At 39.1% G+C, this 17,286-nt stretch overlaps 1 protein-coding gene across 4 annotated transcripts; it reads left to right on the plus strand.

Moving 5' to 3' along the window:
- Nucleotides 1-276: 276 nt before the first annotated feature.
- On the plus strand, nt 277-16,975 carry si:cabz01071911.4. 4 transcript variants are annotated; one of them, XR_012402578.1, is made up of 5 exons: nt 277-306; nt 5,550-5,640; nt 14,121-15,320; nt 15,428-15,560; nt 16,068-16,975. XR_012402578.1 is itself a non-coding variant. In XM_009299527.5 (3 exons), exons 2-3 carry the CDS (start codon nt 5,562-5,564, stop codon nt 15,257-15,259), a joined length of 1,218 nt encoding a protein of 405 aa, XP_009297802.2. In that variant the 5' UTR covers nt 277-306; nt 5,550-5,561; the 3' UTR covers nt 15,260-16,975. The 4 variants fall into 4 exon arrangements, 1 of the variants encoding a protein (XP_009297802.2); XR_012402576.1 differs by having other exon boundaries at nt 14,121-15,560; XR_012402577.1 differs by having other exon boundaries at nt 15,428-16,975.
- The last annotated feature ends 311 nt before the right edge of the window (nt 16,976-17,286 follow it).

The raw sequence follows: 17,286 nt of genomic DNA on the forward strand, positions 1-17,286 counted from the left end.
TCATAATATGACAATATTACTATAGTAAAACCATGGTCTCAAAACTGACCAACAAATCCAAAACAAAACACTGAAACAGATTAAAATGGCCAAAAGGGTTCGATAAAATTGATTATTACCGTTAATAACAATAACAAATAGATAAACTAACCGTCGAGAGGCAGAAAGGCCTCTTCGGATGGAAGTGTTTGTGCCCTGAGTGAACAGCGGTTGGCGCTAATGCACTACTTACCGCGCTTTTCAGATATAAACGTCATCAAGCTGCGCCGCGCTCCTGCATCTGCTGCTGTGATCGCCTGAAGAAAGGTTTGTGTTCCCAGACATCTATCTTGTTTACATTAATGCAAATCGTATCCTTTTTACATGAGATGCGATGCTGTTTTTTATATTCGACTTCTCAAAGCTTCATCTAACAGGAATATACGTTTTATATTAAAAAAAAAACGCGTCTGCACTGATTAATTGGAGAAGCGTATCTAAGATGTCTGTCAGTTTTTTCACAAAGACTATTAAATAACGAAGAGAAAACTGCTGACCTGCTGGTTAAAAAGATACTACAACGTTAAATAGCAGCCTACAAACGAGAACTAACTAGCCAGGTTGGGAGCAAGCCAAAACTAGCTTAAACCAGGCTGGTCAAGCTGATTTTAGCTGGTCATTTTTCAGCCTGACCAGCTAAGACCAAGCTGGAAATGGCTGGAAAAAAGCATGGAAGTGGCCAAAACCCCTCTAAAACCAGGCTGGTCCACCAGCCAACCAGCTTAGGCTGGTTCAAGCTGTTTTTTTCAGCAGGGTGGACAAAACATTTTTCAAAATAAAAAGATTTTGCGTCTCAAATTTCTGCAGAGACTCACAAATATACATATATGAGCTTTGCCAAACATACTTTCTGTAGTAAAACGTCTCATACGCACATATTTTGCATGAGTTTCTCTCACTGAGTTTATAACAGTCTGCACATCCTTAAAAGGTAAGTGTTTCATATGAAACTGAACTTCACAGCTGTTAAACAGCTTGTATGAAGCGAATCCATCTGTAAATGTAAGAAATAATTTCTATTTTGAATATAGACATGATCAGGTTGTACATAAAAGATTGAATAAGTCGTTCAAGACTAGCGCTGCATGGTATTGGAACAAATTGCGATATTTTGTTTTTCAGCGATATGGAATATACTCCACTAGATAGATTGAATAACTCTTTTTGTGGATAATTTATTATTTCAGAATGATTTTATAGGGATGATTTATATCTGCATAAATTAATAAATGTAATTTTAATACACATTAGGCATTGGACAATAGCCGTTTTCAAGGTATACCGTGGTTTGGAAAAATCAAGGTTTTAAAACCGCCAAAATGTTCTGAAATAGCGTTCCTAAGCTAAGTGTAAGATTTCTTTATACATTTTTTTTTTTTTTTTAGGACAACAGTATCTTCAGCTGACAAAAATATGCAAACATGCCATTTTAAATTGTAAAGAAGTGTTTTTAATATAAATGAAGACAGAAGTGATTCATTTTCATTATTTAGCCTGACGTGTTTACTGCTTCAAAATATTATAAATGTTTCTCAAAATAAAATATATTGTTTTCCAAGGGGAAAAAGTAGTTTTTTACCCAGACTTTTAAAAAGATTATGTTTTAGAGCAGTGATCACAATACCGTGATATTTTTATCCAAGGTTATCATACCGTCAGAATCTTATTTTTATTTGATGTTTGACGTAATCTCAACTGAAACATGGAGAGAAAACAGTAGCTCTGCCCCTTTAAAAAAGTCAATATATTTAGTTTTTATCAAAGCCTTAATAGGCACAAATGTTCAGAATGATCATGAAAATGTGTGTGAATGGATCAAGTAGCAGGCTGAGCACACTGTAAACCACCTGAAATGTTGTTTTGGTTATTCTAAAATGCTTTAACCATTATAGTATTAGTGTTATTATATTATTAATGACCTCCAAGGCCCTGTTTACACAAATGGGATTTAGTTTGAAAACGCATACATTTTGCTATGGTTACACCATCTGTCCACACTACGCCGGAGTTTTCGAGCGACGAAAACAAAGGATTAGCTGTTTTCATTCTGAAACGCTGCTGCTCCGTCTCAGTGTGGATGGGGAAAAACGGAGACATCTGAAAACGGAGACGGGGCTGCTGAGATTCGCTACCTGATTGGGGCTTTTGTGTCATTACGTATCCTTCCCTTATTTATCAAGCCCCTATCACATGACTATAACACATGGCTTTAACACTACCAGAAGACAGCAGACCAGCCTTCACTGTAAACAACAACACAGACACAACTGGGAGCGTTGTTTGCACTATTGTCTATTTTAGGCTCCATTGTGCAGTTATTCATTTGTTACGTTTAGTAAAAACTCGACTTCGTCGTCCGTCCACAAAAATACCTCTCTTGCTTTCTTTGCCATCGCGTTTAATTTACAACCAGCGTTTGTTGACTAAAAATAGCCAAATGCCGAGCGAGACGCATTCTTCCTGTTTATACTAGAACGCACGTGCCCAGAGTGCGCGAATGGTCACGTGATATACGTTTTTGGTGGCGTAGTGTGGACGGAGATATGTTCAGAGACGCTAGGTAAAACGCTAGTATGGACGCGGATCGTTTTTGATCTAAAACGCCATTTTAAAACTAAAATGCACTAGTGTAAACGGGGCCTCACGCCTTCCTTGCATGTCGGCATTGTCTTCCAAGGTGCAAGTCATTTATTAAATAAAAGATTCGCGCAGCTTCTTCAAATGCAGCAAATGTTTTTAATGTTGATATTTGGCGCCAGATAATCAGGAAGAGTCTATTTTGTTCACTTTGACTCATTAAATGGAAACGCTACTTTATTTGCGTATCTTTCATGTAATAATCCAGTTTTACGCATAAATTAAATTTGCTTCTTTGGATGGAAACACAGCTACTGACAATTCACGTTTAGAAGATATAAATCAGATATAAACATGTAAAGCTTGAAGTTTGTCACTTCCACTCAAATGAATCAACCGTTTTATTCACATCACCTCAGTTTCTCCTCAAATCTTCCCAAAATCAAATCTTTATCAAATCAAATGCTCTCTAGTATATGACATGCCCTTTTCAAGATGCTTATCATTTGCTTTTCGTTTGATTTGCTTGAGCTCAACCACTCTCACTGGCAGAGCAGTGATGAAACAAAAGGGCTAGGCAATATGGAGTTCATACTCTGGTATATTTTGAGTAAGGCATGCTAAACCTCTTATATCCCTGTATATTCTTGTGTACAATGCTCAGTTAAATTCAAAGTCAAATGCATTATGTAATTATTATAAAATATTAGACGTATATAGAGCTGCAAAACTGCTTTTCTTGGTTTGAAACAATGATTGAGATGGTTCCAATGTTTTTGGAGAGAGAGAAAAGAGCAAACCCTTCAAGAAAAAATGTTCTTGGCACATTTTCAACTAATTAAATTAATAACACTTCATTACGGAATGCTAGAAGCAGTATGTAATATTTAAAATTAATGAAACGTGTTGCATGAAGCCCCTTAACTCCTCCATAAAGGCAATTGTTCACGGTGTGAGTAGCCTACGCGTCGACGCATAGCCCTACGCCATGCTCGTCAGCGTCGCTGACGTGCACCTCTTAAACAATGTAACTACACATCGCAACGACGCGTAGCGCAAGCTCTGTGATTGGTCGGCTTGGTAGCGCTGACGAGTCTGGGCGGGACCGAGAGCCGCCTGAGCGGCGCGAGCCCGATGTAGCGATTCTTTACAAGTTTGGAGTCCCGTGAAGGAGCTCCGGATGGAAAGTTTTGTTTTGTGATTACCTCAGTTAAAGTTGTTGCACGTCCGCCGGTTCCTGCCTCAAAATGAGCGAGTTTGAGCCACTTGTACATCCTGGAAGTGTTCAGGAAAAGCAATAAAGCAGCGAAGAAACTCGACACAGAGGAACATTTACACCTCACTGCCAACTAGCATTTCGGAAGTGTTAATGCAGACCAACAGAGACAGCGCGCAGAAGTATAAATGCACAGCTACGTGCGTTGCATGCGCCGTTGGTTACGCCGGTCACTTGACGCAGGAGTATAAACCAGGCTGGAGTAACACTGGTTTGGTTAAGGTCTCAATTCATGCTATCTACTTCGGGCTTATTACCTGCCTATCAATAAGATATTAGCTATTCAATAATAGTTATAAAGTATCGTCTTATTCTGCATCCATAATCCAACCCATAACCTAAACCCAACGTCTACTTTACTAACTATTAATGAACAGCTAACTTAAGGCTGATCGGCGTGCATGTATACTTCCGCATGCTGTTTGTGAAGCTCTGCAGTAACACTTCTGAAATGCTAGCTGGCAGTAGGTTATGAAGTTTCTCTGTGTCAAGTTTCTTAGCTGGTGTTTTGTTTTTTCTGAACTCTACCTTATTGTATAAGTAGCTAAAACTTGCTCGTTCTGAGGTGGGAACCAGCCGATGTGCAACAACTTTAATCATAAGGTAAACACAAAACAACAGTGTCCATCTAGAGCTCCTTCACGGGACTTGTAAACACTAGCTGCATCGGGTTCGCGCAGCTCTCAGCACCGCCCACACTCGTCAGCGCTACCAAGTCGACCGATCACAGAGCTTTCTCAACCACATTCCTGGAGGACAACCAGCTCTTTCCATGGCTGCGTCCGAAACCGCATACTTCCATACTGTACAGCACGCGAAAATCAGTACGCGAGCCGAGTAGTATGTCCGAATTCATAAAATTCGAAAATCAGTATGCAAGAAGTACCCGGCTGACTTACTACTTCCGGCGAGATTCTGAATTGCGCACGCTGCGCTTTCCCATGATGCTCCGTGAGCGAACTCATGAATGGGAGTGAAGCGACGCAACTGACGCAGATGTAGGTTACATGACCATTACAAAATGGCGGATGTAGTAGTGTCCGAATTCCATTCATACTGCTCACATTCATACTGTATAGAACGTACACTTCTAACGGCCGAGTAGTACGTTTAAATTCAAATGCAGTACCTACTAGGTAGTAGGCGGTTTCGTAATGGGTGTGACAGGCAAAGGAGACACCCAAAACATGCAGTGTTGGTGGTCCTCCATGAACGTGGTTGCGAAACACGAATGTTTTTTTAAAAAAATAGCAACTCTAAAGACGGTTGTTTATGCTTCGCTATTCAGCTAGTTTGCCCTTCTGATTGGTCAGCATCAGATGGGTTCATCTTAAATTTAAACTGACAGATCCCAAACTTTTTTGACACATTTTAAAATGATCAGGAGCTCGTAAGCCGCTTGTACACGGTACAAGTCATGAACATATAAGCGTTAAAAACTGCTGCTAATTAGAACTGGGCGATAAAATTATATATAGACGATAGAGGTGTAAACCTACAACAGTCTCACGGTTCGGTTAGGGTTATCATGCCATCGATTCGGCACAATTCAATATCACACGATGCATTGTCAATGCTTTCCTTACACCATTATATTTTACATCACAGCACAAGAATTCTTGTATTAAAATGTATAAATGTATTTATATGTTATTAGGGACCGAGAAAAATGGCGTTTATTAAAGCGGAGAGTGAAGACGTAGAGATTCAAGAAACATTCAACCATGAAGATCTGGAGGAACAAACAGGTTGGTTTTCACGTTGACCTCATATTATCACTATTCATATAATTTTTTGGAGAGAATAACATCAATTTTAAAAATAATTTTGATAAACGATCAAATATAAATTTTAAATATTTTATATACCATCCATATCACATGTCTTTAGACTGTGGGAAATGTTTTTGACAGTTTATGGAATGTAATAGGTTTAAGAAGCTCTTAGGGTACAGTTTTCCTAACCTTATAATTTGGGATGCCCATTTCGGTTAATTTTGTTGCTCGTTAACCGAATATTAATCGTTAACAGATTAATATTAAAACATTATTTAATTTTAAAAAAAATGACGTACCTATTTTGTGTGACATGAAATATTGCATTTAAAAATACTGATTTATTTTAACATGCGAACAGCATACAGAGCATAACAGAGCATCTTCACACACCTGCAGTGTTTTCAGCAGATAGAAAAAACCCAGCACTAAACAAAAAGAATAAAAAAAATAGGCCTGCGATTAGATATTTTTCACTTAAATGACAAATTTAGTAGTGATGGGTCGTTCATGAATTATTCGTTCAATCTTCAATATGACTCGGGAACTACGAGTCCTCTCAGGGAGTGATTCGTTCATCCGCGCGTGCGCACATTTGTGCAGGTGGTATCGTTAATTTCAAGTCTTCATCACATTGGCAGAAGTCAATCATACGCGTTTAGAGCCAGAAAAAGAATTAAACCGTTCACCTCTCAAGTCCTCTATCGGGTCTGAGTCACTCGTTCCTCACGGGCCAATCATGTGCGTTTAGAGCCGGAAAAAGAATTGAACCGCTCGTCTCTCGACTCCTCGGGTTTGAATCATTCTGTCACGTAAACAACGAACGATCATGGCTCCTATTGGCTAAGACTGTGCATTGATTAAGATTATATGTGACTGTCAGTGTAACGTGAATGAACCCCTGACATTTGAAGACATGAAGAGGTGAGCTGAGCAAAGAAACAACAATACCTATAGACAAAAGAGCAGGTAAACATTGAAGTATTATTTTCTCCTTCTTATATTCTACTTATGACTTATTTGTCATGTGATCAACCTTTTGGGCTAGTTGTAGATGTGTTTGGAAGCAATTCGTAACATTTTCATAATATTTTGGCAAATTGAACCAAATGAACGAAATGACTCGATGTTCAACTTGATGAACGAGACTCAAAGATCCGAGTCAGTAAAATGATCCGAACTTCCCATCACTAAAATGTAGATTACAAACGAAAACACTGACTGAATCCTTTTTAAGAACCGGCATGGGCTGTTTGTCCGATCATGTTTTTTTTTTCCGCCAAATAAAAATAGGCTACCTCACATAGATCACTCCATGGAAAATATCCATTTAATTAATGCTCCGCTGTTAGTATTATATCACAAAACCTCTGTCAACATTTTTATGATAAGTCGCGCTGCGTGTAATGAAAGACGATGACTATTAAGGCTCACGTGTTGACTTTTAGTATAGGCTACTACAGCATTGAACACTTTTGTTGTTCACATATGATATTGCATTAATTATACATTTTTTATAAGCTGTAATGTTTTTTTTAAATTATTAATTAGTTTTTGTGCAGTCTACAAAAAAAATACACCACAATATCAATCATTTACACTTTTTTTTTAAACAACTAAGAGTAAACGAGAACCTCAGTCCCCCATCCCACGCCCAAGGGGGAGAATTAAAATTAACATTAGCACCTACAAGAATTGTCAAAGCAACTGAATAAATATACATAAAATATAAATAACACACACATCCATTAATACAATGAGCAGAGATCTTTCTTAACAGAAAAAAAATCTTATAAATCAGCGAAGAGGCGTGTTTTATTCCTGACTAAATTAATTAGAGGATCCCAGTTTTTATAAAATCTTTCAGTGGAACCTCTAAGTGTAAACTTTGTTTTTGATATATAAAAAAGACATAAAAAATTCTAACCAATAGACAGTGGAGGGAGGTTTAGGACAGTTTTTCTCAACTAGTGGGTCGCGGGAACATTTTCAATGGGTGTGTGTGGTATGGTGTAATTTTGACTTATTTAGGTTATACCGGACTTTTATTTTGAAATGCGTACCCAACAACCCTACTGTTTGACATGTGAAATTTAATTTCATTATAGCAACAAATATGTCGAAGCGCAAGTACGAGCCTGAGTATGTAAAGTATGGATGTATATATTGACGACAAAAAAGACTTAAAGCCTCAGTGTGTCATATGTTGTGAGGTGCTCTCATAAAAGCTAAATTAAAACAACATTTAGAAACCCGAAAACCTATTTTTATTAACGCAGGGCTCGAAATTGCGACCATTTTGGTCGCATATGCGCCCGAAATTTTATCTATGCGACCTTAAAATATATTTGGGAGCATTTCTGCGAGTGCTTAAAATTGTTATGTGCGACCAGTTTTTACTGTAAAATTATCACCACATGCGCGGATTCGGGAGACATTCACGCAGAATGCATCTCTGCACTTGCAACGCGAAACGCAGCGCTCGGGAATGGTTTAAAACAGTTGTCATGTGAACTTGCTGCAGTAAACAAATCCAAGTCCGTAATGCTTGCCCCGCCTTCACGCTCTTCTTATTGGGCCACCACTGCTCTAGCACTGAACACGAATGATTGGTTAATATCAGCTGTCAATCACTCAGCGAGTGCCTTCTGGCTTGGGATGACAGAGAGAGCTACTACCGCGAAAAATTGTAAAGCGCTGAAGAGGAGAATGAAGATAACGCTGGCAGATTTTGTTTTAGAAACCATGACATCTAAAGTTATAAATACTGAAACATCTTAGTAGTGATCATGTGCTAAATGTTAATCCACTATCTACACTTTTCCAAGAGTAGAAGACTTCCATTGGCTTCAAGTCCGCTATTAAAAGTCTGTGGGATTGAGTTTTCAGGTAACTGTTTGCCACATCTAGCACGAGAGTTTCTGTTTAATCCTTCATATAATCGCCAGATGCTGTCCGCCATGCAAGGGACAGCTATATGTCAAATTGAACACCACCTACACTATCGCGAACGGGCTTGCATTGAGTAAACTAATATCGCTACTCATAAAAATAAATCGGTATTGCTATTAACATGTATGCATATAATAAGCTACAATATGTGTCAAAAGCATTAGAGCAATATCAGACAGCACTTGTGAGAACAGCACAGTTATCGTTAACAGATTCATTTAAGTGTGTGCAGGGCCGGTGAGCGCTCCGTGTATCTTTTGCTCACTCAGTTCTGTTATAAAAATATATTTTCTTGTGATAACGGGATTTCGTTGAGAAATTTTCCTCACGCTTGCATTTATATATATATATATATATATAATTTTTTTGCTTGTTAGTTTGATTAGTGTTGCTTTCAAATACAATAAATATGTTTGTATAAAACTTGTAGTACCGGTGCTCATAATTGGTGGGTGCGACTAAATTTTGGCTGATGCGCCTAAATTTTTAAAGTTAGGACCACCGGTGCTACCAAGGCAAAAAGGTTTCAAGCCCTGTAACGGTATTTATCGTTTTCCATTCGTAATATTTCTATAATTTGATCCATTTTGTTAAATGACAGCAATAAAATATTGTTTAATTGTAAGTCTTGGTGAATTTCTTATGATGTATCTGTCACTACTTGTGTATGTTAACAAATAAATACAAATAAAGTATAATTCCTAAAATTGTATTATAGTTCCTAAAAATTTGGGTCGCGGCTTGATGACCATGTAAAAATATGGGTCCCATGGCCAAACCAGTTGAGAATCCCTGGTTTAGAAGACTTCCAGTGTAATATAATCCATCTTCGGGCTATCAGTGACGCAAAGGCTAGAACATTAGCATTCTTAAATGAAAGGTTGTCCAACAAAGCCGACACTCCAAAGATAGCAATCAAGGGGCATGGTTCAAGAGAAATGTTGAAAATTGTAGATAAAGTATCAACGAACACCTATTACAATAAATATCCACGCCGGTGAATAGCTCACTTAATTTAACATTCGTTAGATGAATTCTATGGAGAACCTTAAATTGAATCAGACTCAGTCTGGCACAGGAAGAAGAGGAACTAACTCTCTCGGCAGCCATTTCCCACCATTCCTGATCCAAACCAAGTCCAAGTTTTTTCTCCCATTGATGCTTAAACTTAGAAAGTATAGGGAGGAATCATATTTCATAAGCTTGATATAGAGTTGTCGTTCTGAATTAAGCACCTCTCGTATAAAGAAGGCTCTGACAGGTTAGGGAATGAGAGACAATAGCGGACAAAATTACGCACTTGAAAGAAACTAAACAAATTAGACTGTGGAATATAAATTTTTTCTACAAGGTCAGAAAAACTAGCAAACACTGCCTCAATAAATAAATCAGAAAAAAATTAAGGAGGCCTCTGTTTTCCCATAAAACCTATAAGCTGTAAAATGAAAGCCTCAGTTTGGTGGGAAGTTATCATTATGCAAAAATCAAGAAAAACTTTAGATTTGTTTGATTGGTTGATTATGTAGGCTATTTAAAAATGTGTATTATATAAGAACTGTTAATAACTGTAATTTTCCAAATGGAAAAAGGTTGGTTTGTTGGTTGTAGCCATGGGCGTAAATCCCGTAATGTCCCCTCCCATCCGAGGGTTGTCCCCCCCCCCTCCAAAAAATAAAATAAAATATAAAAAAAACTCTCAATTGTGAAAAATAAATGTGAATATAGCTAACATATTTGTCTAAGAAGAAAGAAAACCGCATTTATAATTGAAAATGCATTTAGAAACAGTTGAGTTCCCCCTCCCCTACCTTAGAGTGGTTCGGTCCACTGAATGCTTTCCCTCATTCGGCCACTCAAACACACACATACACGTCAGGTGTATTTTATTCACCTTAAATAAAGCGATTCTCCTCGATGTAGTTAATACAGACTCGTTCAGAAATTAGTTGAGGTAAAAACAGCTTTTTACCCATGTAATTATCCATGAATCTGCTGTATTAGCAATTAAAACTACTTATCTAGTTAACGTTAGCTTGTTGCTAACGCTAAAGCCGTTTCCTTTGTGACGACTTGGCATAATGTTAACTTAACATTAACGACCACAATTAGCATAATATTTAGTTGTGTATTTGCTAAATGAGCACTGTGCTACACTGAGCACACTGTATTTTTTTGTATAATCAGTGTCTATTCTGTTTCAAGTGACTCAATTAATTTGAAATTAAAATGTTGACCTTTTTTTAATTCTTTGTTTTTATTGTTGTGATTATTTTTGCATTCTTTATGTAAAGCACTTTGAATTGCCATTGTGTATAACATGTGCTGCAGTATAAATAAACGTGCCTGGCAGTGTCATGTATTGGATAAAATGACAGAAAAAACAGACATAAGATAATTGTTCAGTGCAGCTAAACGGCGAGTACAAAAAGTTCACATATTAAGCAATTTGGCTTTCAGAATGAGTGCTTATGAAAATACTAATGTCACAATATCAATCGCAGGCAAAGGAGAAAGTAGTGATTGAGGAACAGGCAGGGCAGGGTCAGTCAGATGTACAGTGTCAGGTAAGGGTGTTGTGGTTTATTGAAGGGATAATGACAATTCTTTTGGGGTGAACAATTTTTAAAATGTTTTTGGAGTTGTGGCCGTTTAGCAGATTTCACTGGCTCACTGATTTACAATATGATCTGTCATTTTAACGTTTTTAAAGTTAGTTATTATGAGTATGGAAAATGTCTTTCTGCATTTATTCTGCTTCAGAAGTCAGTCAGTTGACTGTAAACAACACAACAAACAATGCAATAAATAGTTTTGATTATAAAATTTGCTTTGTCATTGAACCTGAGAAAAACTCCATGCTATTATAATAATAATGATGATGAAACCATTTAACTGTGTGGACATATCTTTAATAGTACAATTCGGCTGTATTATTTGTGTCCCCTTCAAAAAAGTGCTCGAAAGAAATGTAATAGTTATTGTTCCCCCCTACTGTTAAATCAGATTTACGCCCCTGGTTGTAGCCTACACTAAATCATCAAGAGCCTATTTGTTGAGTTTAGGACGCGGCTCCAGGCGATCATCATCAGCTCTGGTTTGTCAACACAACTGTGTCCAGAAATATTCTTCTTTCATTTTGCTTCTTTGGCAAAATACACCTGTACGCACGTGTTGCAAGTGTTACAGTTCCGCGAGTTAACAAATATGTGTTGCACATCAGGGGCCGATCACAGCGAACGCACTTTTCTATACCAAAAACGCGAGGCGCTTGTCATGTTGACAAGAAAATAAGAAGCGAGGTGCTCTTTTGTATGTAGGAAACGACTGAATCAGCTGAGCCATATTGTGCGCGAGTGTTGCTGTCAGTGTTGTTATTATTGTACGTTTTTTTTAATAGCATTATTATTTTCAAGATTTGTAGAGTAATACAGCACTAGATGACTTGAAACAGCGACCACTAGTCTCTCCTCCATCATTAAAAGCTTGCCGTAGTCGTCTTGACAACACAAACACTGCTGTCACCTCAAATGAAACCCCGCCTCTGCTTTCATTTGATTGAAGAAGGAAAAAGTACGCGACTGAGGTAACACGCTTTTTCCGCTCGAGCGCGTAAAACACTCACGGCCGTTAGTAAACCATTCAAAAGATGTACCTCTCAGTACGCCAAACTTTAAAACTCTATCAAATAATATTTTTTAATCGTTTAACTGATACTATTAATCGGTTACAAACGCACCCTTTCGGTTAACGGGTAATCGGTTATTCAGAGTATACTTAGGGAAATGTCAGTTAAGGGGATTTATGCAACAAGATTCACTGGTTTTAAGGAGATTACTCCCAGCCACGGATCCTGACAAACCACAGACCAAAGTACAGTCACCTTCGAATTCTAGCCGTGTAATTCTGGATAAGCTGCCAATCAATTTAGTCTCGATTAAATATATGATTAAATGCAGTCGACCCTCACCAAACTATGTAATGTACATCCTGCCTCGCTGCCCATAGTATGCTGCTTGCAAGCACATCTTGCCTCCCTTGACAAAGTATGATACTCATGCTACTCGCCAAGACAGAGGATGTCAGAAAACCCTCAGTACATCATAGCCAGTTATGTATTGTTACTAAACCAATACCAGATCATCCTAGTCTGCACAGTGAAGCACCAAAACAATGATTCAGTGATTTAGGTCAGGGGTTCTCAAACTCGGTCCTGGAGGGCCAGTGTCTTGCAGGTTTTAGCTCCAGCTTGCCTCAACACACCTTCTAGAAAGAAATGTTTCTAGAAAGCCTAGCACAAGGGTCTCAAACTCAATTTCTGGATGGCCGCAGCTCTGCAGAGTTTAGCTCCAACTAGACATCTGCACGGGACTGGATTTTGAATCCTACTCCCGCCAGGTTTTATTCCGCACCTGACCGCTCCCGCCATACATTCAGTCTTTGTTCACCTGCTGCATGACTCGCCTCGTTTTCTACCCGACCGTTCCTGCTAAATTTAGATCTGGGTTCCAAAATCTCACATTAAAATTGGGCACTGCCAAAAGAGAGAGATAACCGATAACAGTGGAGGTTGTGCAAGGATTGTAGGCTAGTTTTGGTTCCCCCTTTGGGATGAGACATGAATGCTGCGTGATGTGCGGTGAGGTTTGTGGCTGGTGAGGCACTGACTCTTTCAAAGTCAGATTCACAAACATATATTTGACAACTACTGATTGTGTTTCATAAATCCTAATATCAGCATTATTTCTATATATAGAGCAGGTACATATTGGCTCAAGGAAGAATATAAAATGTATAGCAATTAAATTCCAAAAAACAATATGCTGTATGCTATCTTGGAAGTGCGATGTTGTTAGTCCACCCGCTCCCGTTCAAATTACACTTGAGTGCTACTTTGTTTTATTGGGAAATTTAGAACAAGATCTCTGGTCTGGTCCTGCGGTACAGCAACGGAAATGCAGACCACTAGCTCGAACCACCTCCGACTCAGACCTGCTTAACAGTCTGTAGTACACCTTGATTAGTTGGATCAGCTGTGTTTGATAAGGGTTGGAGCTTCCGCCCTTCAGGAATTGAGTTTGAGACCTATGACCTAGCTTGATTAGCTAGCTCAGGTGTGTCTGATCGTGGTGGGAGCTAAAATCTGCATGACCTCCAGGACCAAGATTAAGAAACTCTGGTCTAGGTAGAGTTGCACATACACAGGTCACTTTACTGCTGGGTTGCTGGTTTTGATGCTCTAAATCAGGGGTCACCAATTTCGGTCCTGGATGGCCGGTGTTCCTGCATGGTTTAGCTCCAATTTGCCTCAACACACCTACCTGGATGTTTCAAGTGTACCGAGTAAGACCTTGATTACCTTGTTCAGGTGTGTTTGATTAGGGTTGGAGCTAAAACCTGCAGTACACCGGCCCTCCAGGAACAAGTTTGGTGACCCCTGCTCTAAATATTTGTTGCTATTAGCCAATAATTCAGCCTAATCTTTAACTGTCTTTTTGCTTTAGATCTGTTGTTACCAAAAAAGGAGAATCAAGATCTGAGTAAATCGAAGATTGAAAATCTGGACAGAAATCATTTCAAAACTGGAAAGAGATCTTTTAGATGCCCACAACCCGAAAAGTCTTCCTCACAAACAACAAGCAAATGTTACGAGTGTGAAAAAGTTTTCCAATCTAGAAAAAATTTCAAAGAGCACATGCAAACGCACTTTACAGATGGCTGTTTTCCATGCCAGCTGTGTGGAAGGAGATGCATAAACTGGAGAGCGTTTAAGGATCACATGCTAGTTCACACTGTAGAAAAACCTTTCAGCTGCCAACAGTGTCCAAAGACCTTTGTTCGAAAGGATAAACTCAAAATCCACATGACAGTTCACACCGGAGAGAAACCGTTCAGCTGCGAACATTGTCCAAAGACTTTTGCTCGAAAAGATAATCTCAGAAGCCACATGAAGGTTCACACTGAAGAGAAACCGTTCACATGCCAAGAGTGCGGAAAAAGTTTCGCTCAAAAAGCATACCTCAGAACGCACATAAGAGTTCACACCGGAGAGAAGCCTTTCACCTGCCAAGAGTGTGGAAAGAGCTTCGTTCAACAAGGGGTCCTTAAAGCCCACATGAAGACTCACACTGGAGAGAAGCCTTACATTTGCCATGAGTGCGGAAAGGTTTTTTCTCACTCTTTAAACCTTAATACCCACATGAGAGTTCACACCGGAGAGAAGCCTTTCGCCTGCCAAGAGTGTGGAAAGAGCTTCGTTCAACAGGGGCTCCTTAAAGTCCACATGAGGACTCACACTGGAGAGAAGCCTTACACTTGCCAACAGTGCGGAAAGGTTTTTTCTCACTCTTTAAACCTCAACATCCACATGAGAGTTCACACTGGAGAAAAGCCTTTTACGTGTAAACCCTGTGGAAAGAGTTTCAGCCAAATAGGGACCCTCAAGCTCCACATGAGAACTCACACTGGAGAAAAACCCTTCAGCTGCCAGCAGTGCGGAAAGAGTTTCAGAGTAAAAATGAACCTTAAAAATCACATGAAAGTTCACACCGGAGAAAAACTTTTCACCTGCCAGCAGTGCGGAGTGAGTTTCAGAGTTAAAAAGACCCTTTCTTCCCACATGAAGGTTCATGCATCAGAGTGAGAAGAGTTTGACTTGTCAAATATGAAATGACATTTGCAAATTCATTCTTTCAGCAGCTGTGGTAAGAGGATTAAAAGCGAGCTTTTTAGAGTGCCCTCACTAATATCTGTCCTTTTTACTACCCATTGTAAGTATCCAGTTGTGTTCTGTTGGATTTCACTGTTAAAGAGTCCCAAGTATAGGTGCAGTCCCAAGCGCGCACCTTCCGCTGGGGGAATTCAAGTATTGTCTTATTGTGGTGGCACAAGTGGGACCAAGAACCAGTCAGAGAGAGCCCATATGAAGTCAACTTTTTATATATGTAAGTGAAGTTTATTTCCTAACTAATTTTGAGAGGATCACGTGCTTATGATTGACCACAGCTGGTCCCACATTAGCTAACACATGATTCACCAATCGGATGATTCCTAAGTCACTATAAATAACCAAAGTTTCTTACCTCTGTTATCTTTGTCTTAAAGAACCCACCCTTTTCTAGATGGGCGACACGGCGGCCCAGTGATTAGCACTGTTGCCTTAAAGCAAGAACGTCGCTTGTTCTCCCTGTGCTTGCATGGGTTCCCTGGTTTCCTCCCACAGTCCAAAAACATGCGACATAAGTAATTGAACATACCAAAGTGGCACCATAGTCGAGCTCTTGTGCTGTTCACACCAGACGCAGTACACGTGGATAAATTGCGCAATTCAGTGAACAATAGATGCGGATTTGCGTGATGGGCAGGGCTTCTGTCTGCCCGGTGACTGTAGCTTCATTGCTAAATGGCTAACATGGATTTATTGAGAAAATAACAGTGTTTATGTGCTTTAGGAAGGCTGAAAAACAGCGTCAATCCATTTGGAGCCGTGTCTGAGTCCATTAGAACCTTTCAGAGGTGCACCCAGCTCTGTGAGGTCAGAAACTCCTCCAGAAATTGAACCTGGACGATGGAAACTTTCAGCAGTGCCTCCGACTGAGCCGAGCCCAGTTTGATCAACTGTTGTCTGGTGTCGGCAAGAGCATTTCCCCCCGGGACGCCATAAGCACGCCCCTACAAGAGAAAGTCCACTGAAGTTCAGATTTTCAAACTTGAGCTATTCGCACGAAACGCTAAAACTAGCGCCGCTCCATTTGCACCACCTCGTTCACACATTTTGCGTCGCACGATGTCTATTTGCGTCTCATGCTTGACACGTCTGGTGTAAATGCAGCATTAGTAAGCCGTATATCTCCTATATATAGCCATCCCTATATTAGCCAGAAGTAAGTCAAGGGGTTCATCAAGATCTACCTGAGCTCAAGGTAGATCAGGGCTCTCTCCTGGGACAGCATGAAAAGTTTTATATTTCTTGTTGTATTTTGTAAAATGTTTAGTTTGTTTTGATACTAGAGTGTACAGCAGAGGTAAAAAAAAAGTGCATCTTCAGTTATGAAGCTATCAAAGTAAGATGCCGTTTTAGGAATTAATTTCTCTTGGCTTATAGCCATTGTTAGCTATAGATGTTTTCGTAGCTTGACTGAAGTGTATAAATGAGTTTTCCTTCGAAATAATCTTAATCTAAAACATTCTATATGGTTCTATATAATCTAAAACTCAATATGGTTGTCAAAATACATTTTCATGATGACTCGGACTGACTAATGTACTGAGAATATGTCCTCCATTTGTACTGTGTCACAGTAGTGTGCTATAGTGTAGTCGAGACGCAAGTGTGAGTAATTAAAATGCTCCAACTGCCTAACGATTTTGACATTGTGCTACTTTGATTAACGTGATTTCATCAGTGTTCATTTTGACAGCGACTTTAAACTTTGTTTTGGTCGTGGTCTTTTAGTCTACTAAATCCGTTGTAGACTATGTCTAGGTTTACCAGACTAAATTTTATAGGAATGTGGTCGACCAAATCTACTCTAGATTTACTTAATTAAAATGAATAATGACAACGATTTGAAGCACAAGCTAAAGTTTAAGATTTTTTTTTTAGACCCCATGTCCAAACTCGGTCCTGCAAAATTTAGTTCCAACCCCAATCATACACTGCTTTCTAGA

Source organism: Danio rerio, chromosome 4, assembly GCF_049306965.1.
Source record: "Danio rerio strain Tuebingen ecotype United States chromosome 4, GRCz12tu, whole genome shotgun sequence".
Taxonomy (NCBI): Eukaryota; Metazoa; Chordata; class Actinopteri; order Cypriniformes; family Danionidae; genus Danio; species Danio rerio.